The sequence below is a fragment of the Punica granatum genome, chromosome 5 (assembly GCF_007655135.1).
Source record: "Punica granatum isolate Tunisia-2019 chromosome 5, ASM765513v2, whole genome shotgun sequence".
Classification (NCBI taxonomy): Eukaryota; Viridiplantae; Streptophyta; class Magnoliopsida; order Myrtales; family Lythraceae; genus Punica; species Punica granatum.
Genome location: NC_045131.1, coordinates 5,806,746 through 5,829,877, shown reverse-complemented (window position 1 = coordinate 5,829,877; position 23,132 = coordinate 5,806,746). Strand labels below are relative to the sequence as shown.

Genomic DNA, 23,132 nt, shown 5'->3' with positions numbered 1-23,132 from the left:
AAATCCTAAATATCTAATAAATGGGCACATATAGTCCCACCTGAGTATCGAACATGAGGTCTCTTAGTGACTAGATTAGAGCGTACGCCACTGCATTACACTCTCTTTGATATAATAACTCATATTTTTTCTAACTAAATTTTTTTTTCTTTGGGTGAACATAATACATGAGACTTTTTTCTTTTTTAATTTTCAATTATAAAGGAGATATATAGGCCAAATTAAAACATAAAATTTAATAAATAGGTACGAACAGTCTCGCCTGGAAAATCGAACCATTAACTTTTAGATTACTATCCGAGAGTGTGTTGCCCCTATATTACACCCCATTCATAAGACTTTAAAGATGAAAGTACTCGTTTTGTTTGTTTGGGTAAATGATGAAAATAGACTCTAAATGTTATTATGGAAAGCTTGAATATAAATAAGAATTCATTATTTTATTATTGTAAAATATAATATTAACACTTAAATTAAAATACTAGAAATTTGAATTGAAAAGCACTAAATATGTTTAGGTGATTACTTTTCTAATTATTATAATCAGTGCCCGGAAACATCCAGAGGAAATACTAGTCAAAGCCCCCTAATCAACTTTCAGCCACAAATGACAGATCCATACATGGATATATATGTAATCATCAGAACGAACAGAGCCACCATGAAAGACAATTCATTCCCCCGACATTACAATCATAAATCATCACAAATTAACCATGGAACTTAATATGCTGCCTGTCCTTCTTTCTCTTCCGTTTCTTGTCCTTGCTCTCAGGTTACTGCTCCACAAGATTTCAAGTAACAAGAAACTTCCTCCAAGTCCACGTTCTCTCCCCATCATAGGCCACCTCCACATCCTCAAACACCCTCTCCATCGAACCCTAAGCGCCCTCGCCGAGAAGTATGGCCCCGTGTTCTTCCTCCGGCTCGGCTCTCAACCGACGGTCATCGTGTCGTCCTTGCAGGCGGCCGAGGAGTGCTTCACCAAGAACGACATCGTGCTGGCGAACCGCCTGAAGAGCATTGCAGGGAAGTACTTTGGGTACAACCACACCATGGTCGCTGCAGTATCCTACAGTGATCACTGGAGGAATCTGCGCCGGGTCTGCACCATCGAGATCTTCTCGACCCAGCGTCTCAATGCCCTGATGGGGATCCGGAGGGACGAGGTCAGGAGGCTGCTCCGGAAGCTGTCCCTTGGCAGCTCCATCCAGGAATTTACCCGGGTAGAGATGAGGTCCAAGCTGACTGAGCTAACGTTCAATATTATGATGAGAATGGTGGCTGGGAAGCGGTATTATGGGGACGATGTAGTCGATGATAAGGAAGCGAGGGAATTCAGGTATCTCATCAAGGAAATAACTAACGTTGGTCTTGCCGCGAACCCAGGCGAGTTCTTGCCCATCCTGAGGTGGATCGATTACCAGGGGATTAATAAGAGGATAATTGAGCTCTCTAAGAAGACGGACGCGTTCTTGCAGGGCTTGATCGATGAACACCGACAGAAGAAGATCAATGGCTCGGAGATCAGGAACACTATGGTCGATCATTTAGTCAGCTTGCAAGAATCAGAGCCCGACTACTATACGGATCAGATCATTAAAGGCCTCATAATGGTAAGTGATTCTTTTCTTTTCTTTTTTCTTTTTTTTTAAATATGGATACAATAAAACTCCAACCAAATCGCAAAAGACTACAAAACCATGTCCATGAGGAAAAGGGATATTGAGTGGCAGGAAAAATGCTATCTTACTTTTACTGGTTTTTGTTAGCTTACACTTGCTTTTCTTCAGATAGAGATTAAATTATATATGCATATTTTTCTTCTTCTGTTTTTTTTTTTTTTGGGTACGGCGGTACATGTAATAATTATTTGAGATATGAATACATGTATTTCTTTGTTTAGGGGAAGATATATGTGATTGTACTTTTTTTCTATGTATAGATGATGTTGCTAGCAGGGACAGACACTTCTTCGGTTACAATGGAATGGGCACTGTCTTATTTGGTGAACCACCCCAACATTTTGGACAAGGCGAGAATTGAGATCGATGCACGGATAGGCCAAGACCGCCTGATTGATGAACTGGATATCCCGTATCTACACTGCCTCCAGAACATCATCTCCGAGACCCTCCGGCTAAAGCCGGCAGCCCCGTTGTTAGTACCCCACCGAGCATCTGAAGACTGCCAGATAGGAGGGTACCACGTGCCGCGCGAGTCAATGGTCCTAGTCAATGCATGGGCCATCCACAGGGACCCTGCACTGTGGGATGACCCCACAGCTTTCAGGCCCGAGAGATTCGAGGGCTCGTCCGAAGTGGACAACAGAGAAGCCCATAAGCTTATCCTGCCATTCGGGCTTGGAAGGAGGGCCTGCCCGGGTGCGCCCCTCGCGCAGCGTATGATGGGCCTAACCTTGGGGTCGCTGATTCAATGCTTCGACTGGAAACGGGTGAGTGAGGAACCGGTCGACTTGACCGAAGGCGGGGGAATCACTATGCGTAAAGAGGTGCCATTGGAAGTGATGTGCAAAGCCCGGCCGATCATGCCCAAGGTGCTCGTTGAAGATCTGATCGAGTAGTGTTAAAAACATAGAGTGAGCATCCTTGAGACTTTGAATGTACGATACAGGTTGAATATAACTACTCATGTTCCTTTATTAATTAAATATTTAGGATTTTAATTTTATTGTATTAAGTATATGTGTCTCTTTTATGACCGGATAAAAAAAATCAGAGGGTGTCATAAAAAATGTTCATGTTGTTAATTTAGAAGTTCATATTACGTATAAAACTTAAAAAATTTTGTTTAAGCACTACCAACTTGGGTTGATTCAAACGGTTCAACACTTGTTTCCCTTAAGAAATGTCTTGGGTTTGAGTCTTATAGATTAAAAAGATTCACGCTGTGAGAGTTTTACCTCTTAGTAAACCGATCCAACTTGAACTGGATTAGTCGAGATCAACAGATTCCGAATACTAGCGTAAAAGAAGAAAATCAAACATGGCTTGCCCCTACTTCACACGACCATCCATATCTAATCACTTGGGACGTCTAAGCCTCCATAACTCAACCTCCTTTTCTTTTTCTTTTTCCCTTTTCGTCATCAGGAAAAAGGCTATTCCACGTGGCATAATCATATGGTTCCGAATTTCATCGTGAAATGTCCAATTTGAATCAAAATAACATTAGGACTCAAGCATTTGAGTTGGTCACGATGACCTCAAAAAAGCTTCAGAAGAACACCACGCATCCACAAATTTATAATTAGAGTATTAATATGTAAGCTGGTTCGAAAGCAAATTAAAAAAAAAAAAAAACTACTTCTCCCTAGAGAAACTTTAGCCCAGACCTACTATTTAGAACAGTAATGCTTTAGTTATTGATCCTCTATAGACACATATACACACACGCACACTTCAAGAAACCAACTATAAATCCAAATCAATTTCAATCAACTGTTACTAAACCCATACAAATTCGACGATGGAAGTCAATTTCCTTTGTCTGCTCCTTTCTCTTCCCTTCCTCGTCCTTGTCCTCCGCTTGTTGTTCCATAAGCTTTCCAGAAACAAGAACCTTCCTCCAAGCCCGCCTTCACTCCCCATCATCGGCCACCTCCCCTACCTCAAACACCCTCTCCATCACACCCTCCGCTCCCTCTCCGACAAGTACGGCCCCGTGCTCTTCCTCCAGTTTGGCTCCCAGCCGACAGTCATTGTGTCGTCCCTTCAGGTGGCTGAGGAGTGCTTCACCAAGAATGACATTGTGTTGGCAAACCGCCCCAACTGGACCACCTGGAAATACTTCGGATACAACTTCACCACCATCCTGGCATCCAATTACGGCGAACACTGGAGGAACCTGCGCAAGGTCAGCGCCATCGAGATCTTCTCGACCCACCGGCTCAATGTACTGATGGGGATCGGGAGGGATGAGATCAGGAGGCTGGTCCAGAAGCTGTCCATGGGATCCCTGCAGGCGTTCAACCGGGTGGAGCTGAGGTCCAAGCTGACCGAGCTGGCGTTTAATATCATGATGAGAATGGTGGTGGGGAAGAGGTATTTCGGGGACGACGTGCTCGATGACGAGAAGTCAAAAGAGTTCAGGTATATCGTCAAGGAAGTAGTTACAAACAGCGGGGCTACGAACCACGCCGAGTTCCTGCCCATCCTGAGGTGGATGGGTTACGGCGGATTTAATAAGAGGATGCTCAGGCTCTTTAAGAGGACGGACGTGTTCTTGCAGGGCTTGATCGATGAACACCGAAGGAAGAAAATCGATGGCTCCGAGATCAAGAACACTATGATCGATCATCTGCTCAGCTTGCAAGAATCCGAGCCCAACTACTACACGGATGAAATCATCAAAGGGCTCATATTGGTATGGATTATGGAATTTGGTGCCACTTTAAATTGATCTAACAGCCCTCTATGTATGTTTGATCTAGCTCCTAAATAACGATCGTGATAATATCTTTCGTATAGGTGATGTTGTTAGCAGGGACGGACACGTCATCAGTTACCCTGGAATGGGCACTGTCCTATCTGGTGAATCACCCGGACGTGCTGGAAAAGGCAAAGAACGAGATCGATGCACAGATTGGCATAGATTGCTTGATCGACGAACCGGATGTCTTGAAGTTGCACTACCTCCAGAACATAATCTATGAGACCCTAAGACTGAAGCCGGCCGCCCCGCTCTTACCACCCCACCGGGCTTCCGAGGACTGGCAGATAGCAGGGTACAACGTGCCGCTCAACTCGATGGTACTCGTCAATGCCTGGGCCATCCTCAGGGACCCTATGTTGTGGGACGACCATACCAGTTTCAAGCCTGAGAGGTTCGAGGCTGGACCGGGAGAACTCAACAAAGAAGCTCATAAGCTGATGTTGCCATTCGGGCTTGGGAGGAGGGCCTGCCCTGGTGCACCCCTGGCTCAGCGCGTGGTGGGCCTGACCTTGGGATCGTTGATTCAGTACTTCGACTGGAAAAGGGTGAGTCAGGACCCGGTCGACCTGAGTGAAGGCAAAGGTCTGACCATGCCTAAAGCAGTGCCACTAGAAGCAATGTGCAGAGCTCGCCCGATCTTACACAAGGCACTCTCCGGAGAATCATCAAAGACCATTAAGGGTGAGTAAGCTTTGGAACTCTGGATGCGCGTAAATGGGGGATGCATGATTTGATTTAGTCGTATAACTTTGAGAATCATTATGCATACTTAGTAGTTAATTTCATTTTCGCGGTATTTGTCGAGATGAATAAGCGTATGGACTGAGGATCGGTGAGGAAAATATATGATGTCCATGTTGTTCATTTATCTTGAATTACAGATAGTAAAAACATGACTGATCACGGACATCAGTGAGTGATTAATTTACCAATCTTGATCAATGACTCAATCCTCCACCAGACTCCCATCAAAGTCAAGATGCGATAATGCAAAAGGATAGCAACAAGGAAAGTCGAAAAACTAATTAGATCCCTCACTCCGATTCGGCTTCGAGGAGACATAAACCTACATGAAACCCGAAAGTAAATCTTTACTTGAGAAAGCTTCCGATCAATGTCTAAGAAATATTCCCTTGTTACCCCATCGGTATGTGCTGTATACCTCAGTAGCTGATCGGCAATCATATATATAGAGCGTAAGATCCAATCCATCATGTCATATAAGTATTTGACGGAAAGTGAAAGAAGCCGCATCGGATTATACCTGATGATGATCTTCTTCGGGGATCGGGACCCAGTCATTCATTGCAGGGTTGCTTCTTAATTCCGGTCGGCGATACACTCCACCCCCGTCATGGCCTCTTTCCAACTGGATACCATACCTGGCCTCGTCTCCTCCTCTCTCCACATTTATGAATCCATTTCCCGTCTGGGAATCATTTGATTCATGACCGTTAATCTCAAACTCATTATTAACTAGTGATCAAGCGGTGCGAAAAACGAATAGCGCCTACCGTGTGATGCTGCCTGTCGATCGAGCAGAGCTCCGTGTAGTACTGTGTCTCCACGAACTCGTCCGCGATCACCGGAGCCCCCTCTCCCACTTTAGAGATTGCGATCTGATCGATAGGATACGACATTGATTGATCAAATTACAATTAAAAGAATCGAAAATTCATAATCAGTTCCAGAATAATAATAATTAATTTCACCTGAGATTGAGACTGGAGAGATCGGAGCTTGTCGAGCTCCGGAATGTCCCCGCCGCCCACGTCGGAGGTGACCTGCTCCGAGTCCGATTCGCTACGGCTCGGCTTGGCAGGGCGCTTGGGGGCGATGGAGTCGAACTGCGCCCTGACCTGATCGGCCATCCGGAGCTGCTGCTCGGCGTCCACCACCTCGTCGCTCCGGCTCGGCTTCGCCGCCGCGCGCTCGGCCGCCTCGGTCAGGCAACGTTGGGTCTGCATAGCTGATTTTGAAGGTTTGGTATTTTCTTCGCTCCTCTGTCCTGTGATCGGTTTCTGCCTTGCTAAAACAACGGCATATATATATATATATATATATATATTATACACCCAAAGATATATAATATAATATATGCGCTTATATGGAGAGAAGTCTCTAGTAGGAAGAGAAGAAGAAGAATCGGCCGGAGAACGGTTTTCCGAGAAAATCCTGTGAACTATAGATCGGTTTTCCGATCAATTAATTGAAAAAGTCGTCATCGTCGATCAGGAGCATCTCTTGTTGGTTACCTATTTCCTATAAATAGGTTTCCGAGATAAAATTGAAATCGACAAGGCCATGACTCAGGAAATTGAATAAGCACCCATGTCGTGAATCGCCTGTAAGCAACCAATACGAGGCTCGTATGTATAAATTTGTCAAAAATGTCATCCTATGATGGTTACATTCATGGCCTAACTTATTAAGTACATTTAAGTGTCAAAATAATCTTTTAAGTGTTCAATAGTTCGAAGGAGATCGATCTTGCGCACTTAATGGACTGTAACGCGACATGCACCAACATTTGTCGGCCATGTGGAAAGTGGACACTCCTGCAAGGATCTATTGGTTCCACAAAGTTATCTCTTGCTATCAAACAGCCGAAGATTGTTCGCTCGGGATGAGTAATGCTTACCGAATATTTTCCAACAGAGCAATTGGTATCGTGTTTCCATTAACTAGACCTCTCTACGTGCTAGCTTCGGCTGGACTTGGGCCCACAGCCTAGCCGGATGTCACGCCCAGATTCATGCCCGAGCCCGATTCTATTGAGCTGTGACCCGAATCTTACTGGCTTCAGCAACCCATTGGGCTTTCACGGCCCAGGCCCAGCCTGTCAATACTCAGAATTCATCGTTCCGATTCCAGGCGAGTTAAAAGCGGGCGATCTGTGCTTACCTAGGTGAATCTATACCACTATGGTCTTCCTTTCTTTTTTTTCTTTTTTTTTTTACGGTGTGTATCACAAGTTATATGAAATTCTAATAAGTTTAGACTAATCCATAATTGAATCGAGTCAATCCATTGCGATGCTCAAATCAGATACCTTATTTAAAAAAAATAGTAATAAATCACTTGAATCAACTAACGACAATACCACTATGATCTTTTAGCGATGATGGTCATTTGGCCATCGGCTAAGTCCCCTTTAATTTATTTCACCTAATCTTTTGGTTGTAGACTATGCTAGTGGTAGTTCAATCTTGGCTTACTCTTAACGCTCATGAGGCATGAGTAGACCATGAAGTGTATAATTATGGCATTAAGAAAATTATTATTAAATTTTCCCCCTTTCCTATGACCAGTGCATTATAATTTGTTTGTTGGTAATATAATAGAATTAATTATCTAAAAAAACACTTGTCGCCTTTTATCAATTTTAGCACTTTTTTTTCTTACACAAACTATTTATTTGATATTAATGTTAGCAAGACTTTCATTTTTTCGATCGGTGGACCTCGACGATAATCACTGCCCGCCCAATCGGGGATACCCAGACTTAGCAAAAGTCTCATGTGACCCTTTGGGGTATAGTGGCCGCCAATGAGACTTCCATCACCCATCCTCTTCTTTTTTTTCTCAATTTTACTTGTTCTTTTTTAAAATTTGGGTAATGAGGATCTCATTGGGACCCACCGCCCCTTCATAAGTTCGCCGGCAACCTCAACTACCTCGATCGAGGGTGTGACTATAAATTCTTAGGGCCCGTTTGGTTTCATGATCAGATTTTAAAATCATGATTTTGATTTTAACTCTATCCACTACACAACAAAAACACACGTTTCCCAAGTCAAATTTATAATACCATCTTATTTTTCTTTTTCCACAATCAAAATCAAAATCAAAATCAAAATCAAAGTTACTTTTAACTCTGAAACCAAACGCTTCCTTATTTAAATTAAAGGAAAAGTTGAAACATATTAAAATTAATATCAAATTGATAATTCGTGCATTTATAAGTACAGAAAAAAAGTTGATGCTAATAATGTGAAAAAATTGTATTTTTTTTAGATAATTAATCTTATATAATATTAATATTATATATATTGTTAAAAATGAATGACATGAAAAGGGATGGAAATGTGGGACCAACAAAAGAACAAGACGACGCCCAATTCTCTCGGGCTGCTTCTGATTTTTCTTCGATCGTCTAATGCTATTCGCCCACCATCAATCTTTTATTAACTGTGTTAACAGAGTCGAGTTGAGATGATGAGATGCCATGCCTTAATTTTATTTATTTATTTTTTTTAAAAGCCAAAACAATGCGTCCTCTCCTTTCAATTCCATCGACTACGATGGTCGGATTCGGGTATCTCTTCATTGCTGCAACGCAATAGTGCTAATCCCTATTCGTTGAAAAAGATTTTTGTCTTTCATAATAATTCATCGCGATCGTTGCTATTTCGTACACTGCGAATTCACCTCACATGCACTTGGTTCGACCCGGAAATATACAAGACCATGAGGACACAAATAATCTCGCAAGCCAAGCAGCCCATGTAGACCATCAACTTGGAATAGAAGTTGCTAATGGACGTATCCTCTTGAGCATCGTCACTTCTCGGTCCCTCAGATTTATGAACACGACAAAAGAGTTCTTTTATGTGGATCTCGTACAGTTTCACCATTAAAAAAATGAAAGGATAATCTATCAAAAGCAAGACAAGTCAATCGCGGGTCAATGCTTTGCTCAGACCTTGAATGCTCTGCTCTCTCTGATCATCACCCACACCCTTTCCTCCATTGATATCCTGAAGATGACGAGGTCCATGGAAGACCTCTACATCCGCCACCACACTACCTCCACTTTCCTCCTCAGCCTCTCTTCCTCCTTCTTCCTCCTCCTCCTCCTCCTCCTGCCGTCTCTTCCTTCCATCTACTCCGAAACTGCTTACACCCTCCCCACGGCCTACTTCATCAACTGCGGCTCCACCCACAGCGTCAACGTCTCAGCGAGGCTGTTCGTCGGGGACTCCGAGGCCTCCCCCTCATCCTTCATGTACCAGGACAGCTCCCACGATGCCTCCAACTCCTCCTCCTCCGTCGACCTTTACCGAACTGCGAGGATCTTCAAGGCACCAAGCTCGTCCTACAGATTCAAGGTCAATAGCCCAGGCTCCCCGCACTTCCTTCGCCTCCACTTCTACTCCTTTGTGTCCGCTGGGGGTCGGCTCGACCTCTCCGGCGCCATCTTTAACGTGTCCGTACAAGGCCTCACGCTCTTACCCAATTTTAGTAACCCGGCAGGTAGTGCTAACAGCAGCACTGCGACGGCGACGGTGAGGGAGTTCCTGCTGACCGTTAATGGAGATGTTTTCGCCGTCTATTTCACCCCGATCGGGTCGTCGTCTTTCGCGTTCGTGAACGCCCTTGAATTCTTCCCTGTCCCCGAGGGGCTCGTCCCCGTTTCCATCCCGACATCGAGTGTCGGCTCTAATGGTGACTTCATGGAGCATCGGCGGGAGGTTCTTGCCACTAGGTACAGGTTGAATGTCGGCGGTCCCGCGGTAGAACCCGGCTCCGACACCCTCTGGAGGCAGTGGGGTAACGACTCTGGTTTCCTCCAGAACCCGGAAGCTTCGCAGACAAAGACTTACCCAGATGACCTCGATTACCAATATGACCTCACCGGCGTCGATATCTACACAGCCCCACGGATCGTGTACCAGACCGTGAGGTATTTAAATGCTACCGACGGAGTCTATTCCAATGTCACATGGCGGTTCCGCGTTAGCCCGAATTCCAGCCATGTGGTCCGGTTCCATTTCTGCGATATACTCGGCATAGGAGATAACACTGTGTGGTTTAAACTATCTGTAAATGATAATTTCACCATGGGAATTCAGGATAAGGACGACTATGTTCGTTTGAAGGTCCCTTTCAATCAAAGCTCGGTGGTTAAGTCAGGTGTGGATGGATTAATCAAGGTCTCGATTAGGAACAATTCGGGTAGCAGCCAGTCGAGTTCATTGCCGTTAGCTTACCTCAACGGCCTTGAGATGATGGAGATGATTGGGTATTGGGATGGGAAATCCACGGCCACTATGCCCAAAAAAAGCCATACCCGCCTCATACTCGGGGTAGCTTTTGGGAGCTTCGGGCTGCTCCTTGTACTGGTTCTCGTCGGAGTTCTTGCTCTGAAGGGTAGAAGGCAAAAGCCGACCGATACGGTCTCAGTTTGGTCTCCACTCCCTGCTTTTGCTGGATTTGGCAGCTCTCATGGCAATAAATCTAGTGATCCGAGCATCTCTAGCAACTCCCCCGTCCTGAACTTGCACCTAGGCCTGAAGATCTCTTTGTCGGAGATCCTTTTCGCAACTAACAACTTCGATAGTAAGTTGATGATCGGCCGGGGTGGGTTTGGGAACGTCTATAGGGCGACCCTGAGGAATGGGACCCAAGTGGCCGTGAAGAGGAGTGAGCCTGGGTCGAGCCAGGGCCTGATGGAATTCCAGAGGGAGATCATCGTCCTGTCCAAGATCCGCCATCGCCACCTCGTGTCCCTGATCGGATATTGTGCCGAGAAGTCGGAGATGATTCTGGTCTATGAGTTCATGGAGAAGGGCACGTTAAGGGAACACTTGTACAATACGGACCTCCCTGTCCAAAAAAATAAGGACCTCCCAGTCCTGCCCTGGAAGCAGAGGCTGGAGATCTGTATCGGGGCGGCGCAAGGGCTGCAATACCTCCACGAGGGGGCAGCTAACGGAATAATTCATCGTGATGTCAAGTCCACCAACATATTGCTTGATGGCAATTACGTGGCGAAGGTGGCCGATTTTGGGCTGTCGAAGCTCAGTTCGTCCCTCCTGGATCAGTCTCAGATGAGCACGGGCTTGAAGGGAACATTCGGGTACCTGGACCCAGAGTATTTGAAGACCCAGCAGATGACCGAAAAATCCGATGTCTATGCTTTTGGGGTGGTCCTCCTCGAGGTCCTATGCGCGAGGCCTCCAATTGATAACATGCTCCCAAGGGAGCAAATGAACTTGGCGGAGTGGGGAACTGCAAATTTCCAGAAGGGAACGCTCGAGAAGATCGTCGATCCATTGATGTCAGGGCAGATCAATCCCAATTCTCTGAGGAAGTTCGGGGAGACCGCTGAGAAGTGCCTTAAAGAGGACGATCAGGAGAGGCCGAGCATGGCAGATGTCCTATGGGACCTGCAGTATGCTTTGCAACTTCAAGGCAGTCCAGTCCCGAGACAACTGCACGAGGACAGCACGACTAATGGCTCATCCATGTTAGGTTTCTCCGAAGTTCAGAGGCTCCCCTCGTTCAGCATGTCGTTCACTGAAGATGATTCGTTGATCAGGAAGGAGAACGAGCACGAATCCTTGAATAACTAGTATTGTAATGGTTCTGTAATTTATCATTGTGTTATGTCGACGCATTAGTTGGTGTGGTGTCTCCCTTGCTATCATCTGAAACTGTTCTAAGTGAAAAAAGCTCATTTCCCAAAGCTCATTTCCTGAGTCCTTATCCTTGAGGCTAGATTCTGACTCATTGATGTGGAGATCAGCCCACACTTGGCCCACACGTAGCCCACACTCATTGACATGGTCTGGCTGGTGCGCAGTTGAAGTTTCGGACTTTGCCATGACTATTTAACAAGACTAATTAGGAGTGGTCTATGATCTTCCATTTGAAAAGCATTAGATCTGATGCAAAATTGGACCGATGACTGGGGGGATGGCGTATGGTCAGTTCATTCGATTTCGGGATGAATCGTCATTAAAATACTAACTGCAAATGATATTGAACCTTAATCCTTCCTCTTTCCCCTGTTTATTTATATATATCATCTTTGTGTAAAATCAAGACATGTACAGCATAATTCACCTCAAAATCAAAGAATGCCTTCGGACTCTCTCCTACAGATCAACCGATCACTCACCGGCCATTTCTGCGGGAATGCAACTAAATTACACGAAAATCATTTATGAACATCTTGTTTAAATATCGACAGCTATATAATCACATAAATTCGGAAGCCGTAACTTCTCTTCTTTAATGCCCGGAGCCTTTTCTACTCGGCCCAGCAGAGGCCGTGGTGAACACTTTGTCCGTAGTACTATTTCCGCCACCATTTATGCTCTCCGGAGCTGAATCCCCTTCAGCGCTGAGAACTCGGGGTGTGGTGAAATCGGAGACCTTCTGATTCCCGGCAGATGGGACCATTCTTCCTCGAACCATAAAGCTCAGCGCCGAGACCAAAACCATCACCAGCAACACCGTCCTCGTGGAGTTTCTTATCGATCCTGCAATACCCATCTCCTGTTGGGCTCGAACGCTCTATTCCGATTGCCGGGTTTTGAAGAACCACTCCGTTCTTAAGAGGGAGAGTGCCCTGTTCTTATGAGAAGTTAAGTTGGTGGCATCTCCGAGCTCCACGGTTCAAGGTACCGCCACTATATAAAGGGTGGACGATGACTGGGAATATTGATCTCTGGTAGGGGCCCATGAGAAAGGACGGTGGAGAGCTTTTCGGGGTGGGGCCCGTCAGAGATAGAATTTGACTTGGAATTTCTTCCCGGCTTGGTTGGTGATGGTCTGTGCAGCAATTCCACTTCGAGTTAACTGGTAGCACGTTCACTGCGATGTGCACCGACCATGCACCTTCGAAACGGTCCGGCACGAACTGTGTTCATATTGAGTTGATATCTTGCAGTTGTGCTGATTTAGGATTTTCTTGTAAGAGTTTCATGTTATGATCAAATTCTAATTTCGCAATAATAAATAAATAAATAAATGGGATCCTATATCGCGGAGGGCCGAGAGTGGAGGAGCTTCATTTTCATGCAATGGAATGATATCCTTCCAATTTTTTGACTAAACAATCAAATGACTGGTCTAGGAAGCATATGAAAGGGCATCAAAGACGCAAGTGGGAAAAGGGAAAATAATCAATTTGTCATGCATGGGAGGTGGAAGAGGGAGATGCCAATTCACCGAACACTTACCGCCCATAGCGACTATCTCTCTTCTTCTATTCTAGTAGATAAAAGGAGTCGAGCGTCGATATGTTCTTACATATGAATAGTTTCTTTTCATAAATTACGGTTCCATATACTATTTTACCTCTATAGCCGTGCTCCTCCTATCTCATTTTAGCCATACGATTTAGAATACGTTTTAACTTCTCCCTTTTTTACGTGAGATATAGTGAAACCACTCCGGTTTAGGAAGAACGGGCTTTCCACGAGGGCCTCTAGTTTCACCTTTGACGGGATTAGGAAACCAGGAAACTTTTATAGTATAGCATATAAGGTCCTAGAGAGAACCTATGTGGATCATCAATGGTTCTCATTTTCCACAAAAATTATATATGAAGCTATGCTAATTAGCAGCATAGGTGTCGGCTTCGCTGCGTGCTTAAACACTCCTTTTCCAACTTTAAATGTGGTTCGACCCATTAAAGCTCTTCTTAGGGACGCCACATTTTTGCCTGTAACTGAATCCACATATCGGCATTGGAATTGACAATTCTTTAACATTACTTTGAGGAAAAGGAGGGAAAAAGACCGCATTGGAGTTGGGAATTGGAATTGGAATTGGAATTGGAATCTCCAGTCTTCGATGAAAAGGAGAGCGGGAAAGAATGGCTGCAAAGATTGTTCTTAAAGAATGGTCTTGAGCCAATTCAAAGGAAGGGGGGATTGTGGGATTATCATTTCATAGCCTCTGACCAGAAAAGAATAAATTCATTCTTTATCTCTCTAATAAATTACAAAATTGCATGCTTTTGCATTGAAAGAGAAATTCGGATGGAGAAAACGTATGGGATTGCTTTTGATTGGACACAGTAATCACCTGTTTGGATTGAGGGATTTGAAGAAAACGGGAAGAAGAGGATCATGAGAAGAAATTATTTCTCCAAATTCTTTGGTTCAAATGAGGAGTTTTTTGGCAGTAATAGGAATTCTCAATGGGATGTTGCCCGTGTACAAGGCAAGAAATTAGGTTATATTTACTCTTTGGGTTAGTTTAAGTATAAGGTAGAGATGGAATGGGATTTTAAATCTAATGCTTGGGGTATATTTAGACTTGTGATTGAGATATTAGCCAAATGACCAAGGAATGTTAGTTGTTCAAGTATAATTAAGTGCTTTTATAATTTCTTAAAATAAAGATAATCTAGAAATTGAAAAAGAAAAAAGAGGAGGATGGACAAGTATTGGAGAGGAAGAAGAGGGGCAGTTGGAGTCTCGACGCTAGTCGCTAATGACCTTGCAGGGGGCGGTGGTGGCTTGCATTGGGTATTTACCGCTCCACAGCCTTCTCCCTCTCTCTTCACTTGAAGAAAGAACGGAGTGAGATTGGGGTTGTGGTATCCCAACATCAACTACTACAACCCCAATAGAGATTGCTAGCGATCACTTTGACCATTGTCAACCTTGAATAGGGCTATGGTTGTCGCCATATCACAAACCTAGTTTCACTCCCGTTTCTCTTCGAATGAAGAGAGAAATTGGGATCGGGGGCAATAAGGGCGCAACGCCAGCCACTGCTACCTTGGGCAACTTTGTTGGCGATCCCTAGGTCCATCAACAACCTCTCTGGGGTTAGTGGTCCATGGACGAACCTTGCGGATGAACCCTTATGTTTTTTTGGCTCGTCAGGCCCCACCATCCCTCTTCCTTCTTCGCCTCTTCGTTGGCAATTTTTATAAATTCAAAGTAGGAAAAATGGGGCATTTTTATCTTTTCAGATAGAATATCATCACAATTCACCCTAAACCACCCCTACTTAGGATTTGCTTTTTAGTAAATATAACAGATCAATCCCAATCCCTATTCCTATTCTATCGTCACCGAACATGGATTTAGAATTTTAAGTCCTATCATACCTCTTATTCCGACCATCAAACATGGCATTAAAAGAATTATGTCTAGAGTCAACTGGGAAGATCTCGATTTTTTGGCTGAAGACTATACTTACTATTCTTGTCATAGATCTCGAATTTCAGTACACGTTGAGATGGCCTCTCCTCAGTTGTTTGCCATTAATCAATCTATACGACCAACTTTTGGTATACATTACCTGATATTTTAAAGTTCAATGCATCTCAATTAATCCAGATTCAAACCAAATCGGCCAACGAAGAAGTAAAATTCTTCCAATATATGATTTTCTCTATTTATATGATTCGAATTTGAGATTTTACTTGAAAGATATAAGCGAAAAAACACTTTAATCAACCTATATTGGTTATCCATATGGCCAATTTCATTGATTGTTACTCGATATATTCGCGTACAATCACAGAATTGGGGGCACATTTTTTTTGTGAGATCTTCCGAGGGGGGAAGCTGGCATTTTGTTTTCCGTTAAGATTGGTTACGACGGAAGTCAGACCACTGGCTAGTATTGAGAATTTTCTGATTGGATCAATGAATGCCATTTCCACGTGTGAGACATCAAAGTCCATAAATATATTAAATTACCGAGATAAGATAATATTATGCGCACGTGCAATGGTCTGACAGAATCAGCTCCCGTGACACAATACCAAGGCCGCCGTGATTGTTCTGCTCACCCCAAAAGAGACCCCCGTGATTTTCTGGACGGTCGTATCTTTTCTTCTGTAAAATCGCTGAAAATTACTGATTAAATTAGGAAAGGCACTTACGCTCTTGTGATACGTATCCTTCTCTACGCGGGTTGTTTCGGTCGATGGTTTCAGAGACCTGGAGTACGCCGGCTACAAGCACACTCGAGACTAGCAAATGTTTCGACACGGTAAAGCATCCTTAAAATGTGTTAGTCTCTGATCTAATATCTCGTGACAATCTAGAAAATTCAAGCCTACAAAACGTGATGCTTTACTGGAGATTATAGCAAAAAAATCAAAGTACACAAAGCAACACAAACCAGATTATAGGAGAAAATAATAAACGCAAATGGTTTTGCTACAGCAAATGCACTGCACGTTAAAAGAGGGATTAGTGTAGTAAATTGGTTCTTCTTTTTTTTTTTGATAGGTCAAAAGAGGTTGAGGGGGCAAACGTTAGAAAATTCTATAACATATAGGACGCAATTATATAGGTCTGAGTCGTGTCGCGAATATTTAATTTGAGGCATAATTACATCAGGATCAAAAGGACTTTTATTCTCACCTTGATCTTAATGAGGATTTAGTGGAACACCATTTATCTGCAAGTCCATAATGAGATTAGAATACTACTATCACAAGTAGATTTGACAATGAACAGATTTGGATTGTCAAATTAAGAGAGTTTTATAAAAAGGGCATTTAATGCAGCGGCGTACATCCTCGCCTGTCGACTTAGAGATCGCAAATTTGATACCTAATGGGATTACCCGTGCCTCTTTATTTACATTAGATTATCATTAATACAACTTCCCGTACCATTTTTGTCATCCCGGCTGCCCGTCGACCTGGAACCATAAGTTGATATACATTTGGGCCGAGCTGGTGGAAAAGGTATTATAGGTTTGGATTGAATTTAGGCCCATCTCTCTCTCCTTCTCGTGTTACAAAATCATCCTTCTCGGTTGTCTTCTTGCATGGATCCATTCAAGCATAAAAGATAAAACAATTCTTGCCAATATTTTCCAGCCCAAAAAAATGCTAGAAGAAAATTGTAAAAATGAAAGTAACAAAGGGGATTTCAATACGAAAAGATTATTTTCTTTCACTTATTTTGACAAACTATATATAATTTTTTTTGCTGGATAATTTTGACAAACTACTAGTTGATTCTGAAAGAGAACAAATTTTGCGATTAGAATCGCCATACCATCCGGTTAAAAAAAATAAAAAAAGAACATTTCCCTAAACCAAAAGTTTCGCTTGTCTCCTCTATCTGCACAGTTATATATATATATATGTATGTATGTATATATATATATTTTGTATAGTTTAGGCGCAAAAAATTCATTGACATATAATCCCATATTGAACTTCTTTTTTTTTTGGGCAGGATCCCATATTGAACTTATCATGCAAATTATGTTTAGGTATATTAACAATATAAAAGGATCACGATTACAAAAAGATAAAAAGAAAAATCTGTGCACACCAGGTGGGGCATATTATTATTAACTTTTATAATTAGTTGTGTTACAAATCCGGACAATATTTTCTTTTTGAGTGTGAAAACTGGAAATCTGGCTCCCCCTGCTTAATTCTAGGTTTATTTAAACTATGAATTTTTACGCTATATATCTCATAATTTACCATTTTCTTAAATTTATCTATGCTTAAAAAATTACATAAAAAGGTTTATGGTTTATATTTTGTTACAAATCTATGACGTCATTAATTGTCCGTCAATGAAACGCAAGTGAGCTCCAAACCTATATGATTTAAATTTTTTCTCAAATCTTTCTCATGATTTCAATTTTATTCTCAAATCTATTCGGGAAAAAAGGGCACAATTGTAAGAATGAGCCCGCTTATTTTTCACATTAGCAATACCGTTAAATATTGACAGAAAAATTAACGTCATGATAGATTTGAAACCATATGTAAATCATAAATTTTTTTGGATAATTTTTAAATCATTGAATAAATTTGATAATGCCTTGGATATCTGACGTAATAGCGCCTTTAAACTATGCACATCGCAAATTATCTCTCTGCCCCAATTAAAGAAATCCCAAGTAGCTTATTCTTAATAAATACAAATATATTTTATGGGTAAATTATACAAAAAAAATACAAATTTTCAGTTTTATCTTAGTTTTAGCACGAATTTTCACTTTTGACATAAAAAATATCAACTTTTCTATTTTGTTTCAAATCTGCACGCCACTTTCATGGATTCCGTCTAATTGCATACATGGCATATAACAGAGTGATGTGGAGCCCACTGATACAATGAAAAGGGACATATGTGTAATTATCTGTTGAAAAAAATTAAAAAGAACCCCAGATTTTTTTTTTTTACGTATTCCCGTCTCCTCTCTCCTCAACCCATTCTGTCTTCTGCAACTCTCTCTCTAGAACCTGGGCGATCACTTCGGAGCCGACCGTCGAGAGAAGGAGCTGGAGAAGGTCTTCAGGGGATTGATGAGATCCTGCATATGCCCATTGTAGACTCCAGCGATGTTGCTCTGTACCACCAGTTTCTTCCGCCACAACCTCAGGCTCTTTTAACAACTTCACCTTCCTCACCATACCAATTCTCTCACCCATTTCACTGAATTATAGAAACACGCCGGAGCTCCGACGTAATGAAAAGGAGTAGTATGGAGCGGGGGAGCTTCATCTTCGATGCTTCCGCTTGTCGGGGGAACACAGATTCCCTCTTCCCAAGTGAAGATTCATCTCCCGCTCTGTTTTCTCTATTTGAATGGAGGATTTCTGATTGATGTTAGTTTGCAGGAGCAAGATTGGATGTGGCTTTGGATGAATTTTCAAAGAGGAGGTCGTTTTTTGGATCACCGGAGATGTTCAGCGATGAGTATTACAATGATCAGTCCCCGGTTAGGGGGGGGGGGGATTTGGGGAGAGGTGAATATGTAAAAAAGAAAAAAAAATCTAGGGTTCAATTTAAATTTTTCAAAAGATAATTACACATGGCCCTTTTCAATGGATTGGTGGGCCCCACGTCACTCCGTTACATGCCATGTATGCAATTAGAGGGAATCCGTGATGGTCGATGGATGGTGTGCCGAATTTGAGATAAAATAAAAAAAGCTGAAATTTTTTATATCAGAAATAAAAATTTGTACCAAAACTGAGACAAAATTAAAAATTTGTGTTTTATTTTTGTAATTTATCCTATGTTATTTTGTCCCGATGTCAATCCTAATATTCGGAAGCTAATTGGACTCGATTAATTCAGTCGAATCAGATTGATCCACTAAGGGATAAAACTCTGCGAGTGTGGATTTTTTTGCATACCTTATGTTATTTATGTCACATGTATTTGTCTATATATGTAAGTATATATAGCCATAGAAATTGCATCATATATAGAACTGATCCATGCAGCGTTGCGTTGCGTGAGGCAACTCACTGAAAACTCATCCTCCCAAGCCAAACTGTGCGATGGAAACAGCAACCAGATCCTCCTCTCCATCCTTGCCCTGCTTCTTCTTCTTGCTTTTCCTACTTCTGTTGAGCTGTCTCTTCTCCTCGGTGGATGCTCGGGTGATCCGCGTCGACATGATCCCTGCACAGACCTCTACAAGCAGTATTTCCGAAGACAATGCATTTTCACGGATTCATCCTCATGGATCGGGTCCTAGCCCAGGTCAGGGGCACTGGAGCATCAACTTCCGGAAAACCCTTGGAGGCATCCAGCAGTCAGGGCCCAGCCCCGGTGAAGGCCACAAGCCTTAATTCACCTTCACGCTGTTGTTCGTTTGTGCCTGGTATAGGGTCGGATACACATCAAGCTCGACTTACTCGCGGTAGTGACAGAAAATTTGCACTGCCCCCCTTAGAGCTAGCCCTTGCTTGATCAGGCAGGTTATGATCGATTTTGGACATAAAACACCATATTTTCGCAATGGAGCTCAACGAATCGATATTATAGAAAGAAGGCCTTCGGGCATATATAGTTAACCATCAGCTGGTCTTCATAGTAAAAATTAGTTAAAGTCCCATATATGTTTTTCGAATGAGGATAGATGGACGTATCGAGAGGTTTTTTGAGTGCAGATTTTTTTTTTCCGGTGGACTGTGTGCAGATTACCAAACGGGTCATTTGGCAAGCATACGGAATTGACTTGAAATGTTTGTATACTAAAATCAAATCACCTCCTATGTTAATTTGTGTTCCTTAATTTGGATAAATTTTTTGTATAAGCTTCTATGTACATAAGTGTCTCTTGTTTTAAACTAAAAATATATACATGGGGAGAATGGAGGATTAATGTTTTGACACGCTTTTGTCTTTAAATCTAGAGATTCGAGGTTTGATTGTCCTAGTTGGAGCTATCTTGCCTTTTTTCTCTATTTTGACGGGGTGAAGTGCCCTTCTATTTATATCTTTTTAGTACTATGCTTAGAAGTCTTCTTGTAACCGAAAGATATGTATACGGCGAGGTTGTCATTTTTTATTATCTCATCTTTTACAGTCTGTTCATGATAAACATTGAAAATCCGCCAATTGCATGAGTTAGTCAAGCAAAAAAGAACAGAATAAATGCATGATTAGACTTTCTTCAGAATATAAATTGTGCGTATAAGTGTGGGTATACACAAATATATAGATATAGAATCTTGTAAGCCGATTTCTCTTTTTGTATTTTTGTGGAGCAAAAGAAAAAATTCTGAAAACATGTGGGGATGATGGGTGTTGTGAAAGCGTCACACACACTGATCCAAACTGTCACGCATCAAATAAGTTTATTTCCATAAGGTCTCAATAATATAATTAGAAGCCCAAAGTTAATATGGTTGGTACGTAATCTACCCAAAAAAAAAATCTACCGAAAATAAATATGGTTAGTACGTGGTTCACCCAAAAAAAAAACAAAAAATTAGCACCTTCGTATTTTATACTTGTTAAAGCATCTGCAAATGGCTGGTACCTTCATATATTTGGAGATTTCTGACACCTGTTAAAGTTTATGCTTTTGCATAAATTAAAAAATGCACGGTGTATTCATCAAAGAGAGTATAGGATCATATCGCCTACTTTTGATTGATAATCAAAAAATTCAAGATTCAATACTTATTAGGACCACTCGTACTCTTTTATTCGATATTAAGATTTCTATTTTAATATTAGAAATTTTACAGCATTTGATATCAAAAAATAAGTACAACAATTATTTTATTTCTGACCATGAGACATTCTCATTTAAAATCATGACGATACACATGTCTTTAATTGTTTTAGTTTAAGATTCATCCATCACGATTTAATTATTCATATTTTTAACCATACATCTTTTGCATTAAATCAATCTAGATACAAGCGAATTATAAATTCAAAAAGATTATGCACGAGTTTCGTTTATGCAACTTTCAGAGTTCAAATTGACCCTTTTTTCCCCCTTGAGTGATATAATGGACTAGTCATACCCTTATTATTTTCTTCATGTAAATATTTGCAAATTATTAAGCACATACATAATGATTTGAATAACATCTATTATGTACGTACTAGCTATTGATCAAGCGTCAAAGGCACGATGCTTCTGCTTGAGATAAAAAGAAGTTAATGAAGTGGGATATATTGATATTGTTTTATGCTAATTAAGGATCTCAAGAGAAACATTGATCCATCTTATTTTGGAGGTAAGCAGGTTGGTTCGATTAGGCTCAATATATTTTTTAATTATAATATTGGTAGAACAGTAAAATTTATTACGGCCGTTACCAGATTCTTTTATTGCACTTGAACTAATAAAGTATTTTTCTAAGTTCGAAAATTAAAATTAAATAGTTTTTAATCTGGTTAAAGCGGTGAAATTCGGTTTGGTTTAATATCGAATATCGAACTGGATCCAACTAGTTCACATATGAGACCGAACGTCGATGAGAATATATGTGGCCAAAAGTATAAATAGTTAAAATATCATGGGTGAATCTTAATGTAAAAAAATAGGACACATATACGATCATGATCGTATGTGATGGAATTTAATGGTAAAAAATAAAACAATCGTGATGGTTATTTTTTTATACCACTCGCTGTAACATTCCCATTTTAAAATAATGAGGGAATTCGATTCAATATAAAACCATTACTTTTAAGAATTGACATAGACTGATGAATGAGAATATAGGAGGTTCTTTTATAAATATATATATATATATATTTACATATTTTTTTGGTTTTTTTATTGCAAATTAGTTCAAATTATTATCAAAATCAATGCCTTGATGACAGGAAATAATACGTAATTTTTAATATCGAAGGGGAAATAGTTCTATATATGTACAAGCACTTAAATTTTGATGATTCTATAATTAATGTGAAAGTGGAAACTATAGAATCAGAAACTAGCACTCGAATTCTAACTCGTTTGTTTTCAGAATTAAAATCACAAAAAATTTAACTTTAATTTTAACTCAATCCACTACACAACAAAAATACATATTTTTCAAGTAAAAAATTTGAACTTTAATTTTAACTCGACACACTACACAACATTTTATCATTTTCTACAATCAAAATCAAAATTTTCTCATCCACATTTTTTATCGTCAAGTTTTTTGAGAAAATCAAATAAAGGACATTAGATTTCACCCGAAAAATATAAAGGACATTATCGGCATCGATATTCATTGAAAAAGTCATGAGTCTCTCTATACTTCAATGCAAATAGCAAATATTCTATTGTTTTAGCAACTTTGATAAGCTAAAATACAAAATGCAAGCTAATTTGGATAATATTGATGATGATGAACGATAATGATTATACTGATAGAGATGATAGTTTAATGACTTCAGAAACTATATATTTAAAATTAATCGCTTATCAAAGAAGATTTAGCACAGTAAATTCGATATTCGTTGTGGCATTATCCGTGTCTATTCAATTATTATAATTTTTACTTTATTGTGCTAGATCCATAAATTTCTCTTATAACATATTACAAAAAACTATATCGCGTTGATTAGAAAGAAATAATTTTGATCAAATTAATCAAAGTTAAATTTTGATAAATAGTGCAGCTTATTAAGGATACAAGAATAGAAGAGGAGATGGGTTCGTGTCTGTACAATAATTTAATT

At 41.0% G+C, this 23,132-nt stretch overlaps 4 protein-coding genes across 4 annotated transcripts; 3 read left to right on the top strand and 1 right to left on the bottom strand.

Annotated features, from left to right (window-relative positions):
• Positions 1 to 565: 565 nt before the first annotated feature.
• Positions 566 to 2,700, top strand: LOC116209627 (cytochrome P450 81E8-like). Its single transcript, XM_031543327.1, has 2 exons — positions 566 to 1,616; positions 1,946 to 2,700. Exons 1-2 carry the CDS (start codon positions 717 to 719, stop codon positions 2,582 to 2,584), a joined length of 1,539 nt encoding a protein of 512 aa, XP_031399187.1. The 5' UTR covers positions 566 to 716; the 3' UTR covers positions 2,585 to 2,700.
• A 733-nt stretch (positions 2,701 to 3,433) lies between these two features.
• Positions 3,434 to 5,278, top strand: LOC116208906 (cytochrome P450 81E8-like). Its single transcript, XM_031542477.1, has 2 exons — positions 3,434 to 4,386; positions 4,491 to 5,278. Exons 1-2 carry the CDS (start codon positions 3,490 to 3,492, stop codon positions 5,142 to 5,144), a joined length of 1,551 nt encoding a protein of 516 aa, XP_031398337.1. The 5' UTR covers positions 3,434 to 3,489; the 3' UTR covers positions 5,145 to 5,278.
• An 8-nt stretch (positions 5,279 to 5,286) lies between these two features.
• On the bottom strand, positions 5,287 to 6,811 carry LOC116208907. The gene is made up of 4 exons (XM_031542479.1): positions 6,168 to 6,811; positions 5,970 to 6,074; positions 5,720 to 5,884; positions 5,287 to 5,521 (listed from the first exon to the last, which is right to left on the bottom strand). The coding sequence occupies exons 1-4, from the start codon at positions 6,420 to 6,422 to the stop codon at positions 5,477 to 5,479; spliced, it is 570 nt and encodes a 189-aa protein (XP_031398339.1). The 5' UTR covers positions 6,423 to 6,811; the 3' UTR covers positions 5,287 to 5,476.
• A 2,320-nt stretch (positions 6,812 to 9,131) lies between these two features.
• LOC116208591 (probable receptor-like protein kinase At2g23200) lies at positions 9,132 to 11,931 on the top strand. The gene has a single exon (XM_031542118.1). The coding sequence runs from the start codon at positions 9,222 to 9,224 to the stop codon at positions 11,811 to 11,813; it is 2,592 nt and encodes an 863-aa protein (XP_031397978.1). The 5' UTR covers positions 9,132 to 9,221; the 3' UTR covers positions 11,814 to 11,931.
• Positions 11,932 to 23,132: the final 11,201 nt, after the last annotated feature.

Bases quoted from the DNA above. Each gene is read 5' to 3' on its own strand.
- LOC116208907 (XM_031542479.1), bottom strand. From the start codon at position 6,422: ATGCAGACCCAACGTTGCCTGACCGAGGCGGCCGAGCGCGCGGCGGCG. The intron at 6,075-6,167 runs GTGAAATTAATT...CCTATCGATCAG, and splicing joins CTCTCCAGTCTCAATCTCAG to ATCGCAATCTCTAAAGTGGG. The intron at 5,522-5,719 runs GTATAATCCGAT...GGTTTCATGTAG, and splicing joins CCGAAGAAGATCATCATCAG to GTTTATGTCTCCTCGAAGCC.
- LOC116208906 (XM_031542477.1), top strand. From the start codon at position 3,490: ATGGAAGTCAATTTCCTTTGTCTGCTCCTTTCTCTTCCCTTCCTCGTC. The intron at 4,387-4,490 runs GTATGGATTATG...TCTTTCGTATAG, and splicing joins TCATCAAAGGGCTCATATTG to GTGATGTTGTTAGCAGGGAC.
- LOC116208591 (XM_031542118.1), top strand. From the start codon at position 9,222: ATGACGAGGTCCATGGAAGACCTCTACATCCGCCACCACACTACCTCC.
- LOC116209627 (XM_031543327.1), top strand. From the start codon at position 717: ATGGAACTTAATATGCTGCCTGTCCTTCTTTCTCTTCCGTTTCTTGTC. The intron at 1,617-1,945 runs GTAAGTGATTCT...TTCTATGTATAG, and splicing joins TCATTAAAGGCCTCATAATG to ATGATGTTGCTAGCAGGGAC.